The sequence below is a fragment of the Hordeum vulgare genome, chromosome 2H (assembly GCF_904849725.1).
Source record: "Hordeum vulgare subsp. vulgare chromosome 2H, MorexV3_pseudomolecules_assembly, whole genome shotgun sequence".
Taxonomy (NCBI): Eukaryota; Viridiplantae; Streptophyta; class Magnoliopsida; order Poales; family Poaceae; genus Hordeum; species Hordeum vulgare.
The window spans coordinates 239,599,475-239,623,221 of record NC_058519.1 but is presented as its reverse complement, the minus strand read 5'-3'; the positions used below and the strand labels follow the sequence as shown (position 1 = coordinate 239,623,221).

The 23,747-nt window shown below is 43.1% G+C and overlaps 1 protein-coding gene and 1 pseudogene across 1 annotated transcript; one reads left to right on the top strand and one right to left on the bottom strand.

Annotated features, from left to right (window-relative positions):
• The first annotated feature begins 6,124 nt into the window (after window positions 1–6,124).
• On the top strand, window positions 6,125–11,266 carry LOC123426253 (NADH-ubiquinone oxidoreductase chain 1-like). Its single transcript, XM_045110051.1, has 2 exons — window positions 6,125–6,135; window positions 10,789–11,266. Exons 1-2 carry the CDS (start codon window positions 6,125–6,127, stop codon window positions 11,264–11,266), a joined length of 489 nt encoding a protein of 162 aa, XP_044965986.1.
• Window positions 11,267–11,985: 719 nt separating this feature from the next.
• LOC123426252 lies at window positions 11,986–14,992 on the bottom strand (annotated as a pseudogene).
• Window positions 14,993–23,747: the final 8,755 nt, after the last annotated feature.

Here is a 23,747-nt window from a genome sequence, read left to right as displayed (position 1 = left end):
AGATGATGATGATGAAGAAGAAGCTCCACCATACAATAGGAATATGATGTCAAAACTTAGAGCAAGAGTGGACAGAGATCATCCATTGAATCAAATTTATGATGACATACAAACGCGTAGAATCACTCGCTCTAAATCTCGTTTAACTAACTTTTGTGAGCATTATTATTTCATCTCTAGAATTAAAACTTTGAAGGTTGAAGATATCCTTCAAGATTTGGATTGGGTGAATGCCATGCACGAAGAGCTACAGAACTTCGAGAGGAACCAAGTATGGACACTTGTTGAAAAGCCTGAAGGCGAGCAAAACATCATTGGTACAAGATGGGTGTTTCAGAACAAGCAACATGAAGACACACAAGTTGTACGCAACAAGGCACGTCTTGTAGCCCAAGGATACACGTAAGTTGAAGGTATGGACTACCGTGAGACTTATGCTCCTGTCGCTAGACTTAAAGCTATTCACATTCTTCAAGCTTATGCCAATCACCATGATATTACTCTTTACCAAATGGATATCAAAAGTGCCTTTCTCAACGGAGAATTTGAGGAGGAAGTTTATCTTAAACAACCTCCAGGATTTTTGAACCCTAAGAAACCATATCATGTTTACAATCTTCATAAAGCTTTATATGGTCTAAAATAAGCCCGTAGAGCTTGGTACAAATGCCTAACGAATTTTCTCATTGAAAAGGTTTCGAGATTGGAAAAACTAATGCAACCTTATTCACTAAAAGGGTAATGGAGAACTCTTTGTGTGCCAGATATATGTGGATGATATTATCTTTGGTTCTACTAACCCACATTTTAGTGAAAAGTTTGGAAAGCTAATGTGAGAGAAGTATGAGATGTCCATTATGAGTGAACTGAAGTTCTTCCTTTGATTGCAAATCAAACAATCGAGAGAAGGTACTTTTATTTCTCAAACCAAGTACACCAAGGACTTAATCAGAAAGTTCAACATGCAAGAATGCAAAGGTATGAGAACTCCAATGCCTACTAGTGGACATCTTAACCTCACTAAGGAGGACAACCAAATTGATCAAAAGGTTTATCGATCAGTGCTTGGTTCATTACTATATTTATGTGCCTCCCGTCCTGACATCATGTTGAGTATTTGCATGTGTGCCCGATACCAAGATGTACCAAAAGACTGTCATCTATTGGTTGTTGAAAGGATAGTGAGATACCTTATGCATACACCAAACTTTGGCATATAGTATCCCAATGGATCTTCTTTTAATCTTGTTGGCTATTCCGACTCGGACTTTGCCGAAGACAAGGTTGACAGAAAATCCACCTCGGGTACATGTTAATTTCTTGGGAGATCTCTTGTGTCTTGGTCATCCAAGAAACAAAACCCAGTATCCTTATCTACTGCTGAAGCTAAATACATTGTCGCTGGATCATGTTGTGCACAATTAATTTGGATGACTCAAACGCTTAAGGATTATGGCATTCATGTTAGAAAAGTTCCATTGTTATGCGACAATGGAAGTGTTATTAAGATTGCCTATAATCCCGTGCAACATTCTAAAACAAAACACATCCAAGTGCGACATCATTTCATTCGTAATCGTGTTGGCAAAGGAGATATAGATCTCAAGCATGTTCATACTGACAAATAATTAGCTAATATCTTTATCAAACCACTTGATGAGAAAGTGTTCTGTCATTTGAGGAGTGATTTGAACATCATTGATGCTTCAAACCTGTGCTAGACTCACTCAGATGCATGCACAGGCATGAGCTTGATCGCCCATTCCATGATGCCATTGATATGACTATATTATATCTTGGGAAACGATGCTCCCTTGTATTGCATCTAACCTTTTGTAGGTGCATGGAAGAAATACGCTCCACAAGATTTCCATCAACTCACATCAAAAGGAATCTTGACATGACCAAGTTTGAACAACCTTTTCTTCGGAGATGGAGGAAGAAGACAACAAAATCTTATCCTTGACAATTCTATCATATTAAATTTTGCTCATGTCATTTGGATATATTATGGTATTCCTTGCATGACCAACCATTGTACGCGAAAAGTGAACCCAAATGACATGGATAGCTCCCAACTCCAGATGATCTTCATCAACTTTGAGCATCCACAAGAAGTTCACCTACATTCCATGTCATCAACATCATTCGAAGGTATGTATTCATATCCTTGATAACGCTTTACACCAATTCATGAGGTAAAGAAACTCAAGAGATATGAAGACATTGATATGCTTAATCGAAAATGGTAACCCCATTTCACGCTTAACGATGAGTACGACCTATGATCAAGCATCCTTGCTTGATTCCTCAAGTCAAATACTCTAATATAGGTAACCTAGTCACCGCCCACATCTAGATGGAGATTATTGATTGGTTCACATTTGACATTTCATACATTCTTGGAACCATTTAATTCTCATCTATTTTATGTATATTCTCAAAAATAATAAAAAATATATTTGCTGCTACCTTATGTTTTTCTTTTACTTTTGTTTTTTTCACAATTGGTATCTTTTACAATTGATATCTTGAAACAATTCTTCGATTCTTATCTACCTATTTTTAGCTAAAGAGTTGTTTTTCATCGCAACTTGGTCTCACCGATCTGGGAAACTCGATCCTACGGATTTCTCCCATAGGACTGATTCTCATTCTCGGTTCTACCGAACCAATTTGCCTTGGTGACTCCGATATTATAACTGCCTTAGCTTTTCTGATATTTTCTTCTGGATTTTTGTCTTAGGGGGAGATAGATTATCAATGATCCCATCTTTCATCTCCTCATAACATCTTATTGAAAAATTTCCATTATGTTTCTAGGGGGAGAAAACTTCCCTCGGGGGAGAAAAATATCACCGACCCCATACAATATAAGAGGGAGAATCATCTAGGATCCCCGACATAGGGGGAAATAATTGAAGGAACTCTTATCCATCTCAAAGGGGAGAACATTCGATCAACCTTATAGACTATCCAAGGGGGAGAAGAGAAAAATTCAAGGAACACTTATAAAAGAGAGAAGTATCCAGGATCCCTTTCTCTCAATGAGCCCTTACCCTTTGTCCTTTTTGGAAATTAATGCCAAAGAGGAATAAATATCAAAGCTTCCTTCCAATGAATCTATTTATAGGGGAAAAATGTGAGCACTAAGCTTACACAAAAATGGGAGAAACATCAATCGGGGAGATATATGTTCCTAAATGAAGGTCTACCCAAAGGGAAATCTACCTAAAGGGAGATGTATGAAACCTTACATATTAAGGGGAAGAGAGATAAAATTGTTTTATTGGTTTGATCTTTTATTACCCTACCTACTCCCAATATCTACAATGCTATGATTCAGGGGGAGAGGAAATTATTACATATTCATCCTTAGGGGAGAAAGTTATTATTTCTCTTGGAGACATATCTTTCATCAAATCATATCTTCAATATGGCTTCAATGTCTTGGTACTTTTGAAGATCTTTGCATCTTTACAATAGAGTACTCTTGTGTTACGTAACATTTGTTTTCCCAAGTGTACTCCTATGTTAAGACACTCAAGATCCACAAGGTAAGTATATGCATCATATCCTTGTTCATGATGATCTCTTGTTTCTTGCACATATTGTTTGCAAGGGGGAGTCTTGAACATGGAAGCCCTTCATTCACACATGTTTGATGCATATAGCCAGGATGTCTATGTCTTGTCTGGTCCTTCTACCTTGTGTGTGTCCATACATTCCAAAGCAACTATCCTATAAAGGGATTGCACACACTTAGGGGGAGCTTGTACTAGTCATGTATCCTTCAAAGGTGTCATATTTTAATGCTTATCCTTACTTGAAGCTTCGATTGTATGTTTTCATCAATTACCAAAAAGGGGGAGATTGAAAGCATAATATTCTCCCTTGGTGGTTTTGATAATTCATGAAACCATACATTGTCTCTTGGACTAACACTTCTACCTAGATATTTCGAGAATAGTCCATGGATATCATTGGCTAAAGGTTTATGTGGAGATGCCCCTTGATGCAAGAAAGGAATAGGATTGGCTCAATCTTCAAGAAGACTCTTCATTTGATATTTGTGAGAAATCACTTTTGAGTCCATAGGAAAGCCAATACTATTAAAAGGGGGTGAGGTAGTAAAATAAATTGTGTGCTCAAGTACTCAAAGTTAGCCACCAAAATACTGAGTAATTTTCCCACATAAGAATTCTGTCCAATTCCACATACTCACATTCGGTGTCACCAACTTTCGTATTTCGAACCCACCGAGTTTGACCTCACACAGAAACCCTAGCCCTTCCCACCAAATCGGTGCAACCAGATCCATGTCGGTGCTACCAAGTTCAGGGTGACCAACTTTCTGTTGCCTCGGTACACAAAATCGGAATTTCCGACTTAGAGTATCGGTGCCATCGATTTTGGTCATTTAACCGTTAGCCACATTTTTGGTTGCACCGAGTTGTGTATATCGGTCCCACCGAGATTCAATAGTTGCAGCCTTTTGTGCTAATTGGTACCACCGAGTTTGTGACTTCGGTGTCACCAAGTTTGCTACTTTAGGTGTAACAGTTGGATTTTGTGTGCTTCCTATATATACCCCTTGACCCACCTCTCACTCGTGGGAGAAGCAGTCAGAACACACACTTCATTGCGAGATCCATTTTCTGAGAGAAAATCACCTACTGATGTGTTGAGACCAAGATACTCCAATCCAATCATTTGAAACTTGATCTCTAGCATCCCCAAACTGCTTTCCACCAAATCAATCTCTCCTACCCATGCCTATTCTGTGAGAGAGTGATTTTGTGTTGAGGAGACTATATTTAGAAGCATAAGAGGAAGGAGTTCATTGATCTACCACATCTATTACCTTTTGGAGGGTGGTGCCACCTAGATTGGTTAGGTGTCACTTGGGAGCCTCCTACTTCGTGTTGTGGAGTTGAACCAAGATGTTGATCTACCGTGAGTAAGGCTAGTCCTTCGTGGGTGGAAGTTGTGGTGGAATAGACAAGGCCGCTTCTTCGTGGACCCATTGTGTGTGGAGCCCTCCATGGACTCTTGCAGCCGTTACCCTCCATGGGTTGAAGTCACCACTAACATGGACGTACGATAGCGCCACCTATCGGAACCATGTAAAAAATCGATGTGTCAACCTCTTTTGCGTTTGATCTCCTAAAGTCTACTCCTTTACATGTGCAAAGTCTTTACTTTTCCGCTGCCATATATGTTGACTAACATGTGTAGGGTGTACTAGACTTGATAGGACTTCTGGATTTCTGCCTTCTTTTAAATTGGGTTAGGCTAGGAATTTTATCTTGACAAGTAGTCTATTCACCCCCCTCTAGACACATCTTCTATCGATCCTACAACAGGGAGGCTCAGGTTTATACTAGTTTTCTCTCACTGCTTTGTCGCGCACTCAGGGTGGGCGGTCCGGTTGGTCACTGTCCGTGCATCGGGGGGACACGTGTTCTGGGGCCTCGTCGTCGAATTGAGGGAGCAGGCGTCTGCATGGGTAGGTTTTCTTTTGGTCCGACCACTCCATGTCGTACCCCTCTTCGGTCGCCAGGATTTTGGACCACTTGCTGTTAATAGTGTCATGTTCGTCGTGGAGCTGTCATTGCTTTGCTTTTAAGCTTTGAGCTGTAGCTATAAATTGCTATCTGAATTTCTCCTGGCCTTCGGGGCCTTCGGGGATTACGAAGTCTACAGCTTCAAGGCCGTATTCATCGTTGACGGGGGTGAGGTAGTCATCGTCGTCTGAATTGTTGAGGTCATCGAGATCGGCATTAGATGGTTCCTCTGGTTGTTGCTCGGGAGCTTCATGGTTGCCATGGTCTTCTGGGGTCATGTTTTCCCCTGTAGCTTGTGTGGAGCCTCTTCCCTTATTTTCCTTGGCACGCTTACCCGACTTTCGGCGCTTTGAGGGCTCCTCCATGGGCTTATCGCCATTTTGCTTGGGTGTGACGTTGCCCGTGTCATGGGGCGTGTCGACCATGTAAACGTAGTAGGTGGACGTTGCGGTCCATTGCCAAGTGTTTAGGGGGGGGGGGGTGGGGTAGTACGCCTCATCGTCCATGTCCTCTAGATCTTCGGAGGCATAGTCCAATCGTCGGTTAATTCTTCGACTATGGCGATCAAGTGGGTGGTGGTTGGTGTGTAGAAGTCCTCATAATCCACCTCAGAGCCGGTCTTCACACATGTCGGGTTTCAGTTAAGTGAGATTTGAAGTGAATGGATCTAGTTGAGCGTCTCGTTTAACATCGAGAGTCAGTACTGACCGATCTTTTTGAGATTTTCGGAGTTTACCTCCGTGACTTCCGTAAGGATGCAAGTTCAGCAATGCCCATTTCCTGTTATTCACACACACTGGTCAGCTCCTAGCTCAAGGGTAACTCTTCGGCAAGGAGGGGAACGAGGCTGTGACCGGACACGGGACCCGGAGTCAAGGTTTCGGGATTTAGAGTTTCATTTGCCGAGGGCGTGAATTCGACGGGGAGCTAGTTGCCCTGCGAGTCGGCGGAGAATTCAAAGTCTCCAAACCTTATTTGTTGACCGGGGACGAAACCTTCGATCTGGCCGGAAAGGCCAGCTCAGTTTGTGTGCAGCGTGTTGCTACCAAGCGTGGGGACCTGTCCAGGGACGAAGATGCCCCTGTTGCATATTCGATCACTGATGATCAAGTGAGCCATCGATCCTTCTAGTGATCCAACGGCGGAACTCTCAATGAAAGCAGCAATGTCAACGTCAAAACCGGTAGAACTCTGGTAGGGGCCCCCAAACAGTAGACCTGGGATCGATTGGTTGCAAGAGAGAAGGGGAGACGGTATTTACCCAGGTTCGGGCCCTCTTGAGGATGAAAAACCCTATGTCCTGCTTGATTATATTGATGGGGAAGGATGGTTACAAAGTTGATCTACCTCGAGATCGTATGAGCTAAAACCCTAGATGAGATAACCTGCCTCTATGCATAAGAATCTATGGTTTATATAAATACCAGGGTTCCTAGGGTGACATGTTACCGACCTTAGCTGGGGATAGATGGGTCGAACTGGTCCTCTTGACTTGGAGTGCACGCCTAGTATTCAGAGCTTTCCATCTTGATTACGAATTTGTCACGAAATCCGGTCTTCAATTATACAACCCATATGGTCGGCCCATAAGGGATAACCCAACCGCCTGAGGACCCCTTAATCCAGAGCTCCCTCAACTACTGGCAACAACATCATTTGATTTAACATTAGTATTGTTGTTACTATATGAAGAAAATTTCTTGCCTTTGTTACTAGTATGCTTAGGTTTAACTTCTGCAACAAAAGTAGACAAGAGTAATCGTTTGGCTACATAAGAAGAACTCTTCTTTCGAAGATCATCATTAATTGCTTTTAGAAACTCATACTCTTGCTATAAATTTAGCTTCTCGAAGTGTAGCTTCTCAAGAGTTCTTGCAAGATCTCTGTGATCTTCTAGAGTAGATTCATGGGCTAACTTAAGACTGTTTAATTCTTTAGTTAGACGTCAATCTCCTTCTAATCATCATCAACAAGACTTATCTGGACTAGCATGATTACAATCAAGTTCATTTTCATTCCTATCACTAGTTTTATCAAAGAACAAGTCATCATCTCCTAGTAAGTCATCCTCATCACTATTAAAGTCAAAGTACTTGGGGTGTGATACTATAACGCCCAAGATGTGATCCTATCCTTATTTTGGCACGAGGGCCTCGATACGTATAGAAGCACATCTCGTCGTTTCACAAGAATGGATATCGTTATAAATACATGTAAAGAAGAGATGAGTGTATGAAATTGGCTTACAGTCGCCACAAGCTAATCATGACCATCTCATTACAAGCATACATTGAGTCACCAATCAGAAGAGTAGGGTCCGATTACGAACAAAATCAAATGATAAAAATGACGTCCATCCTTGCTATCCCCGGCTGCCGGCTTGGAACCCATCCTATGATGAATGATGAAGAATATTGGATCAATAGAAGGGTTGGCTAGAGCGGGGTGAATAATATACTTGCATAAATTAAGATCCTAGCCTTTTCCCAATTTTAATGGTTGCCGGACTTTAGGAATTCTAACAAGTCTAGTGCACCCTACACATGCTAGTCAACCAATATAGAAGCGGAAAGTAAAGACATTGCATATGTAAGTAAGGAGTAGAGTTTAGGAAGATCAAACACAAAGAAGACACGGCAATTTTTGGCATGGTTCCAATAGGTGGTGCTAGCGTACGTCCATGTTAGTGGAGACTTCAACCCACGAAGGGGAACGACTGTGGGAGTCCACAGTGGGATCCAACCACAAGGGGTACACGAAGAAGCGGCCTTGTCTATTCCACCAAGGCTTACGTCCACATAGGACTAGCCTCACTCACGATAGATCTTCATGAAGTAGGCGATCTCCTTTACCGTACAAACTTCTTGGTTCAACTCCACAACACGAAGTAGGAGGCTCCCAGGCAACACCTAACCAATCTCGGAGGCACCACCCTCCAAAAGGTAATAGATGCGGTAGAACAATGAACTTCTTCTCTTGTGCTTCAAAAGAGTCTCCTCAATGCTCAATCACTCTCTCATAGATTTGACATGGGTAGGAGAGATTTGATTTTGTGGAAAGCATCTTGGGGAGGCTAGATATCAAGTTTCAAATGGTTGGATTGGAATATCTTGATCTCAACACATGTGTAGGTGGCTCTCTCTCATAAAAATGGATCTAGCAAGTGTAAGTGTGTTCTGAGTGCTTCCTCTGAGAATGAGAGGAGGTGGAGGTGTATATATAGGCATCCTCCAAAATCCAACCGTTACAACATTACTCCCCAACTCGGTGACACCAAAATTAATCTCGGTGGTACCGAGTTGCAGTAAATGTGGCAACTTTTGAATTCTCGGTGAGACCGATATATAAATCTCGGTGGTACCGATAAGATGACCTAGAGCAGTTTCCAAAACTCGGTGAGACCAATTCCAATCTCAGAAATTCCGATTCTTGGAATTTTCTCAACAAAAAATTGGTCACTAATCTTGGTGGCACCGATATAAAAGTTGGTGGTACCAAGAGATTAGAGTTTGGCAAAGGATATGTTTGGTGAAAAATCGGTAGGGCCGAGTGGAGAAAGTTGGTGGCACCAATTTTGCTTGTTTGGGTTTGGACAGAGATATTTTACGGGAGAATGACTGAATATTTTTGGTGTCTATCTCTAAGCACTTGAGCAACCAATTCATCATAGTACCTCACCCCCCATTAATAGTATTGGCTTTCCTATGGAGTCAAAAGTGATTTCTCACAAATGTAAAATGTATAGTCTTCTTGCTTGAAGATTGAGCCAATCCTATTCTTTTCCTAGCATCAAGGGGCTTCTCATCACAATGCTTTGGTCAATGCTCTTTTTGGACTATACCTAAAATATACTAGGTAAAAGTGGTAGTCCAAGAGACAATTTATGTTGTCATAAATTAGCAAAACCACCAATGGAGCATATGTGCTTTCAATCTCCCCCTTTTTGGTAATTGATGACAACATACAATCAAAGCTTCAACTAAAGATATGCATTAGAATATCACAACTTTGAAAGATACATTACTAGTACAAGCCCCCCTAAATGTGTGCAATCCCTTTTTAAAGGATAGTTGCTTTGGACTGCATGGGCACACACATGGTAGAAGGAAGTCATATAAATCCTAGTTACATGCATCAAACATATGTTAATGAAGAACTTCCATGTTCAAAACTCACTCTTGCAAACAATATGTGCAAGAGACAAGAGATGAGCATGAACAAGGATAAGATGCATACACTTAACTTGAGGTTCTTGAGCGTCTTAGAAGTAGGAGTATACTTGGAAAACAAATGTAAGATAACACAAGAGTACTCTATTGTATAGATGCGACGAACTTGAAAAGTACTATGGAGAACATATGAGAAATCTGATTTGATGATAAATATGTCTCCAAGAATATTTTAGAACTTTCTCCCCTTAGAGTGAGTATTTAAGATTATCTGTCCCCCTGAATCATAGCATGTAGATATTGGGGGTAGGAAGGGCGAGACAAGTTCAATCCAAATATAGCAATAAGCAATTATATCTCTCTCCCCCTCAATGGAATTTCTCTCCCTGAATATGTAAGGTTTGATATATATCCCCCTTTGGCAGATCTCCCCTTAGGTAGACCACACCTTAGGTATATATATCTCCTCCTTTGAATGAAGCTTATTGGAAGCTTTGATATTTCTCCCCCTTTGGCATTAGTTTCCAAAAAGAACAATTCCATTCAAAGGAACGTTCTAGAGTTTTTCCAATATATTCGTGATATTTTACAAAATGGAATAAATTCTTCATGATTTATAGAGTCCCGAGATTACTTCACTGTTGTCTATTTTTTCCTAAGCACGGCCTCTAGGTTAGTTCAAAGTGTACTACAATGAACTATCAATACACCAAAAACAAGTCAAGATGGATACATAAAATGGAGACATCGTGGATTACCCAAATTGGGACAATGATAGGACATTTCACTTTCTTTCGCAATATTTCTGATCATAACTCAACCACTAGGAAATGGGATTGCTTACTCTCAGCCACGTTTTCTCTTATGCTTAGTCAAGTGAGGATTCCATTCGATGTAATGTAATAGGAACACCATCTTCAGAACTTCTTTGAATCCGGAGTTTTTCGATAAAAGATCCCATCCTTTAGTATCATGATGTGTCAACCTGGTCAGATCATAAGTGAAATTGTTTGATCAGGTCGACTAGGTCAGGCTTGATCATGCGTGAATAGAAAATCGAAAACGTACATAGCTGTTCCAGCGGAAATACTTTGTTTAATTCTACCACTTCTACGAGGAGTAGCCTTTTTAGTGCTAGCTGAACGTAAAGTAATGGCTTTTGTGCAATGTCGAAAGGGTCCTGATGTAGTGGGATTGTTCGGATTGTTACAACCTCTAGCAGATGGTTTGAAATTGATTCTAAAAGAACCTTTTTCACCAAGTAGTGTTAATTTCTCCCTTTTTAGAATGGCTCCAGTGGCTACATTTATGTTAAGTCTGGTCGCTTGGGCCGTTGTACCTTTTGATTATGGTATGTTATTGTCAGATCCGAACATAGGGCTACTTTATTTGTTTACCATATCTTCACTAGGTGTTTATGGAATAATTATAGCAGGTTGGTCTAGTAAGACGGTGGGCGGCCGTTCGGCCACCTATGATATACACACCAATTGGTCAAAAATGGGGTTGTGCGCCGCAGGTTTTGAATGATCTACTCTACAGAGGTGTGGTCTTACAGGGCTAGGGCTCATAAACCCTTTCTTTCATTCATCAAGGGGACGATCACTTTCCGGGCCGAGATCGAGAAGTGGAAGTCATAAAAAAGAGATGTTTCTCTTCACACCTCATATCAAGAGGAAAGGTATCTTGTCAAGCTGGTCTCACTATTGGAAATTCTAACTTTCTTTTTTCACCGACTCTTCTTCTTTGTCAACACTGCTAAGTACCTGACAGTTCACCTACTTGAGGGATGAAAGAACATGAGAAAGGGCTCTAAATTAAAAGGCTAGAAAGTCTACTACAACACAGTCAAAGTCAGCGGATGAGTTTGCCTAGCCTTGCCTACTCATTTTTGTTGGCGAGCGAGTTAATGAAGAGGCTTAGGGATAAGAGAGTGTCAGTGCGTACATAGCCTTCATTCTACTATGCTACACAAAGTCACTTAGCTCGACGTTAATTAAGAAAGTTTGCTTACAAATGTATAACCTTTAGCTCCCCGGGGCTAAGCTACTTTGCACCATTAATAGTTAATTAAGATTCCATTTCAAAGCCACTACTTTGTTTCTCAAGACTTTGTCATTTTCAGTCAACTAAGGTTGGCCCTCAGCCCCCTGGGAATTCATAAATCAGAACGCATGCCGTAAAAAAAGATGGTCTCGTATGCATTTCATTCTTTCCGGAATGCAAAGAATTAAAGTACCTGCCCCCCATCATGGTGAACCTATCCTTGTGATCGGGATGAAGTAGATGCCAACTAGTCAGGGGGATCGAATTGGAGTTTCCTTAGGTAGCCACCGACCTATAGTTCTCCTTAAACTTCGGTGCTTGGTGGAAAAGAAGCAATCAAAGGTACACTCGCTTGCTGTCTTGTTCTCTACAGCGAAATTGGATCACTCACCACATAGGCCCTCTAGAAAAAGTTGGAGCAACATTGTATGAGAACATAGTACCCATCTTCGGGGACAAGGGACATAATGACCTCTCGATCTACTTACTGCAGCCCAGGACGAGCGTCGTCGTCTAGGCGTGACTTCTTGTTTTGATATCCTCTATGCCTAGGACGTTGTTTGGGGCAAGAGCCATAGCTAGTTGCTGCCATTTGGTTCTTCTTTCTCGTTGTTGATACTGGCCAGACCCAGCCAGATAATGATGTCTGCTGGTTGGTAGTGAGAGGACTCTTAGTACCTGCAAAAAAGGGCACTATTGAAAAAAAATCATTTGATTTAGTTTCTTTCTCTCCCTTAGCAGCGGGAAATGAGTCAATCTATCTGACTACCTTTGGTAGATTTCCCCCAACGCAATTCAAATATGGAAATTCCATGAATCCCTGAGGTGGATAAGTCCAACGGCTCAGCAGCAGTGCGGAATTGAGTTTTTGGTCCGGTGGATCTGATCTATAGTTAGGGGGCAATACACACCAAAATGTTCGAAGAAGGAAGGGACAATATATAACCAATCCACCCATAGCCCATCTAACAGCTGAGAGAGGAAGTGCTTTTCTTTCCCTAAGAGTTCTCGAGTACATACAACTATTGCAGATCCTTTGCAAGATCAGGATTTTTGATTCATAATTTAGAATCAATCCATGTTAGGTCAACATCGAGATACAACATATTAGTTGGCTTTGTTAAGGAAGTGAAACACGCATTCCTAGGTTGAGGTGACCATAGGATTGACCCTCAGTCACGCCTCCGATTCAAAGGAGTTGATTCACCAAGTTCCCCGCGCTACCCCGCGGGGAGTCTAATCGGATCAACTGGTGGTTCCGTAAGGAGTAGTCGAATACAAATTGAGGGGGGCCTTGCCTCCTCATTCCCGCCCACACCTGCATTCTTTTCCTCCTCTCATCTTAGAAAGCATACTAAAATTCACTCCAATCTTTCTGCCCTTGATGAGTAAGCTTAGCTATACCTCTTAGGTTGCAAAGTAGCAAGCTCCCTTCTAATGCGTTATTGCCCGGGGCCTTCTCGCTTAGTAAGCCGCCTTCAGCCCTTCCTCCATCTTACTCTGTTTGGTATTCACTCCCGGGTATGTTTCCAGGTTCTTTCGTACTTGGTTGGCTTTCTCTATTGTTGTTTGTAGATGATGTGTACTGTAGATTGATAGGGCAGCGAGACCCGCCCTGGTTGTAAAGCGAAGAGAGCTGTCCTTCCTTTCATTCGTTGCTTTGTCTTTGGTTTGTTTTTAAACTTGACCTTCTATCGGGACTGTGGTGACGAACCTTACTCTCCTCGGTCAAGTGGTTGACCCGTCTGTCTAATAAGTTTACTAAGTGAATGGGAATCCTATAGTTTGACCAGCCTCGAAAGAGTAGTGAGAGGCAATTCACTAATATGGAGTTGTTTATATCGGCTTTCTTTCCTAACTAATAGGAAAGGAGAGACATGTGAGTTCGACTCCCGTTCTATCCATGTTTAGTAGTCTCTTTCCATCTTGGTACTGTTGATGGCAGTACCACTCAACTACGAGATGCTTGAAAGTCGATGTATTAATAATGTTCCCAAGAGTAGCATCGAGCCTCAAAATGGCAAGCCATGCTTCAATCTAAGTCAGTATGGATCTAATTGATTGCTAAACTAAAGGATCAATCTCCGTTGAAGATTCTCATTCAGAAGCAGGTACCTAGCTCTGGAAGGATGGACGGGATCATACCTATTTGAATTGAAGAACATTCTGTAACACTTGTTTTTGAGTGGGGAAGAAAAATAAGCACACAAGCGAATAACCATCTAACCGTCAGTCTAAACTCCCAGGATAAGTCCATCAGTAAGAAAAAGCTTCCGTTTCTATCATTCAAGAGTGGAATGGAATAGTTCGATGGCATTAATCCTCCAACTATTGAGTGGAATGCCTATCGTGATAAATCGTGTAATTCTATGAGCTAAGCAGATGAGGCATGTGAAAGCCCGAGACCGACGCTCTAGAAGATTCCCTTTTTATTCCGTTGCCGCCGTGTGATTAGATTGTTTGTCGCATTCATATTCACATCATTCGCATCATCCGCATTGCATCGGAACTCCGTTGCCACCAGTTTTCAAAACTTGCATCAGTAATTAGTTGCTGGCTCTCTCCGTTTTTGTCGTTGACCGTTTTGATACCAACCACACACACGCACCCACGGCATCGTTAAAATATTATTTTTTAGAATGTGTATGAGACTTCCACGGATTGGGTTGAAACTTGGCATGCAGTCTTATTTTTTTGTAGGTAGGCCGCCCGCCAAGTTTTGTCGCAATCGGCGATCGTTTGATACCCGTACTGTTTAGTATATAGCGGCACTATAGCCGGTTTATTGTCGGACATTCGGTGTTTTAAAAATTCTATCACATGCCGCACGATTGCCCTCTCATCCCTACATAGCCCAACTACACAACCCATTAGAGCCATCTAGCCACTTCCTCCATTCGTGGTCGTGGATCACGATCGGACAGACGAGGTTCATCCCACCTTAAACCAAACCTTATATAAGAACCATCCCATGGAGGAGCCAATGGCCCAAAACCGCCCCAAACCCCACCTACCGGACATGTCCGGGCAACCACACGCACCCCGAGCCAGCAGCCACCAGCACCTCGTCTGCTCCCTAGGTGTCGCACCCCGCGCCTCCGCCTCTCGTGCGCCCCGCCGCCATGCTGCGTCGCCTCCGACCAGCCGGACCTTCCCTAGTCGCCGGAGGCCAGCCCCGTGTGTCGCATCATCTTTCTCTCCCAGCCCCATGCAGTGGCCACTACAGCTCCTCCCGCGTGCACGCCGCCGGCCGGAGCCGCAGCCGCCGCTACCGCCGCTCGCGGGTGCCCGTTCCTACCGAAAGTCGTCGTCCCAGCTCCTGCCGACCGCCGCCATGCCTCTGACACCTCGTCACCGATCTAGATCGAGTGGATCCGGATCCAGTCCGCTGCAGCCGTGGACTGCGCGAGTGGTCCGGCCTCGCCCCGACCCAGCTTGCCTCCCTGCTTTGCCACGCCAACCCAGCTCCAACGCTGCTTCGGCCCAGCCTCCTCTCCACGAGGGCCTCGTCCTGAAGTGAGTAGACCGACCTATCCCTTGCCTTGGCGTGATTTAGTTACACTGCGCCCATAGTTTAGGCCCATAGTATTTTTTTCCATCCTCCGATTTAATTCTTTTATTTTCAAACCCCGTAGTTTTTAAACCGTGTGTTGGATCGCGACAAATTATATATGTACAGTGATTATAATTTCACGTAGAATAATATTTTTCAACTCTCATGCATATTGAAAACTGTTTAGCGTGCTATTTGCATTGGTTTGCATGTCGACGTGTTAAAAACGGTTTAGGTCATAGTTAATTATTCGTAGCTCCGTTGGAGATGAGCCATATATGTAAATGGACTAGAACAACGTGTAGTTTCACGTGAACCACTTTGTTTTGACGTTTAACAAACATAAAATGTGATTAGGACAAATCTGTACAGATTACAAAGTTAACGCGTGGTGTTGTTTCGGAGATGCTATATGTCGTTTCCGGCCTCATTTAAAATGCCTAGATAGGTTGTTTATTTGTGCTTTGCCTCGTGTCATGTTTAACAAAATTTAATATTGCCATGTAAATAAATGGGAGTGAACTAAATAATTAAATGTGGAGTTCCGTCAATATGCAACGAGTTGCATATTGAGCTTCACTTAAAGTGTAGCGTTTGACTGTTGTGAATTTCGATGCCCTGCCTTGCATATTTCAAACTGATCATGCATCATATGTGAAATGCATAATGTCGTGCAAGTGCCGTGGTGAATATTGTGTGTTGATTATTGTTTCCATTTTGCTTCGTCTCGATAGAGTTCCACAAGCGTGTTGGAATGTGAGGATCCCTTCGACTACGTCGCTTCGTCTGCTTCACATATTCGTTCTTCTTCCAAGCGAGATCACATGCAAGATGATCATTTCCCTAGATACCATTACTGTCATTGCCATGCTAGTTGTTTCGTTTCTATCATTATGTCTCGCTGCCTACCACCTGTTAAATACCAGCCTCCCAACATTACCACGAAAACCTTCAACCTTTCTACAACCTAGCAAACCATTGATTGGCTATGTAACCGTCTTCTTAACCATTGGATAGCGTTGCTAGTTGCAGGTGCAGTTGCTTCCATGCGCAAACATGGGTTCCTTGTTATATCACCATATTTTTGCTAATTATTTTAATGCACCTATATACTTGGTAAAAGATGGAAGTCTCGGTCTTTCTAGCCTGGTGTTCCGTTCCACCTTTTCCGCCTTAGTTTCGGGTACCGGTGTTATGTTCCATAATTGAGCGCCTCTAACATGCTTGGGGTTGTTATGGGGACCCCTTAGATTTTCGTTTTGGGATAAAGCTCATCTGGCAAGGCCCAACATTGGTACTATTTGCTTAATAACAACTAAAATATGCACAGGGTTTGACCACCTCATGGATATTAATCAACCCCTAGGCCAGTGCTCCTCATGAGTGTTGGTCCACACAGCTAGCAGCAGCGGTGCCACCTCGGGGCAACTCGAGGCATTTTCAGGCTATTGTCCACTTTGCAGAGATGGTTGACGCCCGTAGATAGAGAGTGCGTGGCTCTAGATGCAGATCTGGCTCACTGGGTTTCCTTGATGGACTTGTTTTCCTCTACTCGAACGTCTTATTCCAATACTCTGAGCTATCTCGAGGATGAGGTTTTCCAATAGGAAACGGAGGAGATCACGGGTTATTCCTGATCGAGGCCATTCCGTTGCAACGTGTGGTAGTTTTTGATGGACTAGTTGGAGCACCCCTCCAGGGTTAAATCTATCGGAAAGATGTGCCCGCGGTTATGTGGAAAACATGGAAACTTTGTTTAACATCCGGTTCTAGATAACTTGAAGTAACCTTAATTAAAAACTTGCCAACAGAGTGCGTAACCGTGAGTGTCTCTTTCGCGAGCTCCTTCTTCGATCGAGGCCACGGTGGGGTTATGTCTGACGTAAGTAGGTTTTTAGGAACAGTCATTTGATCATCGGTACTTCACGTCCGCAATGCGTAGATCATCCCCCCTCTTGTTCTTGTACTCGTAAGTTAGCCACCTCAAATAAATGCTTAGTCGCTTGCTGCAACCTCACCACTTAACGACACCTCACCCATTAAGCTTTGCTAGTCTTGATACCCTTAGAAATGAGATTGCTGAGTCCGTGTCGCTCACAAATTACTAGAACACCAGTTGCAGGTACAGGTAAAGAGTTACTTTAACGTGAGCGCGCTGATTGTTCTATTTGGAGTTATTCTTCTTCTTCTTCGATCTAGGATGGGTTCCAAGCTCACAGCCTGGGATATAAAGGATGGACTTCGTTCTTTTATCATTTGTGTTCGTCTGTAGTCAGACCCTGCTCTTCTTCATGATGACTGTATATTGTTGTATTGATGTGATATTAATGTAGCTTGTGGCGAGTGTAAGCCAACTCCTTATACTCATCTTTTCAGTACATGTATTTGTAACGATATCCATTCTTGCGAAACGACGAGATGTGTTTCTATCCCTGTCGAGGCCCTCGCATTAAAATAAGGATAGGACTCCATCTTGGGCGTTACAAGGCATCAAAGAACCTAACTGTCCTCTCTGATTGATTTGGTCAAAAGATTCCTGTGGTCTGGTTACCCTTTCTTATTTCCATGCAACCTTAGATCGATATGGGTCATTCCTGGGCTATGCTCTTTTAACGGTTGGAAAAAGAGGGGGACGAGCAAGGATGATCAGACCTCTTGGTTCTGGTCATCACATCTATTGAAAAAACCTTCTTTTTTGTCTTTTCTTTCCTACCTCCACTTTAACAAGCATTGCCGCAATGAGAACGTAAGTTGTGGAGTTTTTTCTGGATTCTTTTTTGGGTGCGCCCTTCCTTTTTTAGATATAAAGAAGGGTTTAGTGGGAGGGCAAGGGGTAGTTAAGTTTTAGGTTCGCTCTTGTTTTTTACAAACTTTCTTTTTGGTGTAATTTAATAAAGAAATATGAATTGTTCATTTCATTTTGTTTTTGCATTGGTAGCTCTTTTTCATTTGAAAGTGCAAAGGGGGGAAGGGAAAGGGTTGATCCTCATGGGTCATATTACTCAAGAAGACTCGGGGAAAATAGGAGGACTGGAAATGTGCGAAGAGATCGAGGAAGATAAATCAATTGTCGAATCCTGCAGAGTGATAACATCGAGTAGTGGGACTGTCTTCCACCCCTGAGAGATCTTGATTTACCAGAAATCCCGCCGAGTCCTAGTGCTCCTAGATTCTGTGATAAGTTCCGAGAAATGAAGGAAATGATGCGTTCAAAGTTCATAGAATTGCAAGAAAGACAAAATCCTTGAAACAAAAACAAAACAAGACCAGACGTTCCCCATTGATATCGTGAACGAGACTAAATCTTCGGCCTTAATGAGATGGACCTTGATTCCTCTCCGGTCAAGAAAAGATGCACCTCCTCTTTGTTCTACTACCTTCATCCTCGGGTGAAGCCGGTTGGGTCACTAAACAAGATATATACTATGAAATCATTGGTAACCTTGCCTAACGGTCGGTCATCTAAGCTATCGGCCAAGGCAAGTGAGAGTTGTTCAATCGTTGGGGGGCATATCTTTACCTCGAACAACATCCGCTACCGAAATGTGAGTTAAGCTTTAAAACAGAGCTATGAGTGGAACAATCTCTTCGGTTCCTTGTTGGCCTCCAGCTCCTTTTGTCCATCAATCCTCTTCTGTGCCCTTTTTTTACTATTATGCATCGCATGCCCTATGTTCATATCTTAACAGGGAAACCTTATCTTGCACACAATCCCTTCTCCGCTAACACCGGTAATGCCCCATCCCTTTAATACTACTGTCGAGGAATTTCTCTCGCGTCCCTGTAGTAATAAGAGAGCATTCTTTAAAAGCTTTGAAGCCGAGGCAAACATCCTCTTGCCAATCCTAAACAAAAGAAAGAAAATCCCTACCCGCCTTGATTGGTTGAGTAAGGGGCATTTAGCTATCAGTCCTAGTCCTAAGACGCAATCGGAGCACTAAGCTCAGTTACACCTTTACTCCGTAAATTAGACCTCATTCTCCTAGTCCTGTTACTGATTGTTATTTTGGATTCTCTGTCTGGGTGGTATCTTCTTACTATTGATTCAACCTCTTAGGGAAAATGTTGTCACTTCCTTTATGTAAAAAAAGGGGTCTAGAACTACAGTGATCTGATACCTTCTACCCTTGGTCTGGGTAGGTAGGTTATGTAGGCTAGAAATGTTCATAGGTTGTTTGATAACAAAAGGCCAAATAACCGATTACTAGTATGCCGAATATTGCGAGGAGGCCCTCCCCCTTATGTTTGACACATACTAGATGGGTTCACACCTGTTGATTCTGGTCAAAGAAAATAGTTTTTTCACAGCATCCGTCCCATCACACCAATCTACGCCAAGATAAAGAATGCTGGGTTGCGAGGAACAAACCCTGTAACTAAGGGTCTTGTCTAGAATTTCCCTAAGTAAAATCCACGCCATTAATTGATCCCTCTTTAGGGTAGTATAAGTACATCCCCGACTATAGCACGAGTAGAGTCAAGTTCTCATACTAACCTGAGAGAAAACATGCCGAAATATTTCCACGTCCAAGGATCTAATGAGTAAACGACTTCTTCATAATAGTTTGAAGATTGGGTCAGAACGCAAGTAGTGGCAAGAAAGTAGAGCAAGACTTCCTTTTATAAAATAAGAAAGAACCTGTCACATCCCTGACACCTTAAGAAAGTTAGCTTTGTGCTCGTGTTTTCTTTGCATTGCACCTAGGAAATTTTCAACAAGAATAAAGTAAGTGGTGAAGGAAAACTCAAAACCATAGCCATTTCTGAAAATAAAGGAAATTTCAAACTAATTAAAATCAATGAACCCAAAATGGCCTCAAGAAAAGTTCAACTTTTCTGATAATTCTTGAAAACGAATAAGCAATAAAGGAAACCATTTATTTTATACTCTTGGCATTTTAAATAAATGCAAAAGCTACTGGTTTCAAGCTTTAAATTTGAAATAAGAAACTTTAAGCTTTCAAAAATGTTGAAAACTTTAGGAATGGTTGGAAATATTCCAACAAATATTCTCGGGTGTTCAACATAGTTTTTACAAACTATTCGGGAGCTGAAATAAATAGTAAGTCAATGAAATAGCAAAACAGAAAGAAAACAGAAAAAAAAGAGAAAGAAAAAAAAAGGAAAAACCTTACGTGTCGCCGGCCCAGCCAACCAGGGGCTCCCTGGTCATCTTCCTCCTCCTGCCAGTAGGCAGGGGAGAAGATGAGCACGGCGGCCGAGCCCGGCCACCTCCTGTCTGCCTGCCCGCTGCTGGAGGCCTCCAGGAGCGCCAGCACGACGCCTGCGCCTTCTTATCCTCCTCCTCGCGGCTCTATCCTCTCCCCTAAGCCTCGATCCCCTTTCCCCCTCTCGGATCTCTCTCCCCCCGAAGCTCCGGTCGCTGTCGATCCGTCATCTCCCGGTCCTCCCCGACCCTGCCGGCAGCCTCACAAGATCTGCCGTGAGCTCCTCTTCCTGTTCCCCCTCTTCCCGAGGCTTTCCCCCTCCGTTAACCACGTTAGCCGCCGGAGCCCGGAGGACCTCGTCGCCGGCCATGTCATTGCCGTCGTTGTGGTACTCAGCTCGCGAGGCCGAGCTCAGGAATGAGCTCCTCGAGCTTTGTAGATGGCATAGGGCCTCTGTCCCGGCTCGCTAGTCCCCTGCATCGGCACTCCTGTCGATGCCCGAGCCGCAGCCGCCGCTGACCTCATCGCCGGCGTAGATTTCGGTGACCACCGGGTCCAGCTCCACTCCCTTTAGATGCGGCGTTTCACTAGGTGCCCGTAGCACTATTCTGCGCCCAAAACCGACGGCCGTAGCGCCGTTTAGCTCTCTCCGGCTAGCCCTCCGCTGCGCCCGTGGTCGCCGCCGACCATATTGCGGTGGGGGCCGACGTGGCCAGCCTAACCTAGAAGTTTAAAGCCTAAACACTCACTGACAGTGGGCCCAAGGCAAAGTTAAACCCACTTAGGGGCTGGTCAGCACGGGATTAGCCCCTGAGACGCTGACCAGTGGGGCCCCCCTGTCAGGTTTGACCTCAACAGGTCAGTTGACCCGCTAATGTCAGGCTGACGCAATAAAGGGGTTTTCCAGTATAAAAATAATTCCAGAAATGTTTAAAACTTCTAAAATTCCTATAAATTAATCTGTAACTCCAATGAAAATAATTTATATATGAAAAAGTATCAGAAAAATTCAAGGAATCTGAATATGTCATTTTCAAACATGTTTGAAAATGTTACAGAACCCAAACATGTAGATTAATTAATTAGTTAATTCTTATAAATACTTTGTAGATGGAATTTGGAAAATATTTAAATTTCACTATAAATAACATGATCAAACACTGTCCTAACTACAAACCAGCAACCTAACATGTCATCCCATGCATGTTAACATCAAGTCAATCTGAGCATCAGGTCGAATCAATTAAAATGGTATCCGAGAATACTTCGTTTGAAGTGGTATTTGAATTTGATTCAAATCAACTTCAAACCTAATACATGTTATCTATAATAGTTTACCATCTTGCATTCTCATGCCATGCTCATGCATCATCTTGATTGCATATGTTTGATATTGGTTGTTGTCATTCCTTTTGGTAGGCTCCGCTCCCCCGGATTCCACCGAATATCCGTCTGACGAATATTGTCACTCCTCTGAGCAACAAGGCAAGCAACCATTTTTGATCATCCCGATAAATCCCATGTTCTTGCTCCTGCACTTACTTATTGCATTAGGATCAAATGCTTCAACTGCTTTTGCCACGTTAGTTGAACCCACTTCCTTTGCATGACCTATCCTTGTCACAGTAAATAGCTGAACCTTGCAACCTAGCCTACCTGGTAGTTGCTTGATCCATGATGTGCCTTATCCTGCTATGCATGCTATGCTTATAGTTGTGTATGGTCTGTCATCTGGGAGATGAACAGAATTGTGAGAATGTGTTCGGTAAGCAAAGGTTGTGTGTTGAACCTGATTTGGTAAAGGTACCGGTGAAAGGCTGTGTAGGAGTACATGGCGGGTTGTTTCATTGGAACCATCCTTAGGAACAGAGTTCCGTGTATGTAATCCAAGACTAGAAACTACCACACGTTGGGATACTTAATTGACCCTCTCGACTTATTAATCGTTTAGTACTCGGTCCAGGAGTTGCAAGTAGTTTCTGGTGTTTATAGTCATGCTGGAGGCCGTGCATGGTGCTGACCTGAGAGGTGGGATGTGATGCGGTAGGCAGTGGCACGGTGTACCAAGTGGCACCCGGATGGTGGGCTTGGGAACCCTGCGCACATCGTTTGAGGCCGTGGCGGAAACCTCGGCCGGACTTCCGTACGGGTTACTCTCAGATAGGCGATAAACCTGGACTAGGTACTAGTGTGGTTAACGGTCGTGGCCGACTCCCTCGCTGGGCTTCCGCTTGAAGGTTGCCGAGGTGCATGACGTGCACATGGCGATAAGTGGCGAGAGCTTGTGTGATGAAGTACACCACTGCAGGGTTATGATCTATTCGAATAGCCGCGTCCGCGGATATGGACTACTTGGAGACATATGTTGTTCATAGATAACTTCAATGGCTACTCATAAAATTGTCAAGATAAGCGTGAGTGTCGTGGACGACATTTCCGTATGGAGACGGAATGATTCCACGATGGTGTATTGTTGTGGTGTTAGTGGACTCGTGTGTGAGAAATCAAGTTGTCAAAATTATTTGAAAATGCAAGTTGTCTAGCCACGAGTCAAATGCTGGCTTTCCGCATGAAACCCCACCATACCTTATTGATACATTGCATGAGTAGTTAGTTATCCTAAAGTCTTGTTGAGTACCTCCGTACTCATGTTTGTTTAATAAATGTTGCGGAGGTTGCTAATGACCCTAATGGAGGGTTCTTCATAGACATCGACGACGACGAGTAGCTGGTGTCCCACCTACGATCCGGCCCTAGGTTGGGTCTGTAGTATAGTCAGGCCATGTGCCTTCTAGTTGCACCTGTCTGTACTCAGACAGTTTTAAACACTTCCGCTGGCTTGTAACTGAATGACTGCTATTATGGGTCGTGAGACCCTTACTGTGTAACATTATGTGTGTTGCTCTTCCGAGCCTCTTAAATAAAGCTTGTATGTTTATGGTTATGTTGTGATGCCATCGATGTATCTATACATATCGGTATGCCATGCGTACGTCTGTCATACTTGATATGTATGGGGTTCGATTACCTAGCCGTGAACTTTAGTAGCACTCCTTACAGGGAAATGTCCCTTTGTGATCCAACGAGCCATGGTAGCTCGCTACTGCTCCGGACACATTGGTTGACCGGCATGTGTCCTTCTTAGCTGTTGTGTCTATCCCCTTTGGGGAAATGTCACACGATGTAATGGAGTCCTTGTAGCTTGCTACGACTCGTCTACATTCGCTGGTGACCGACACCTGCT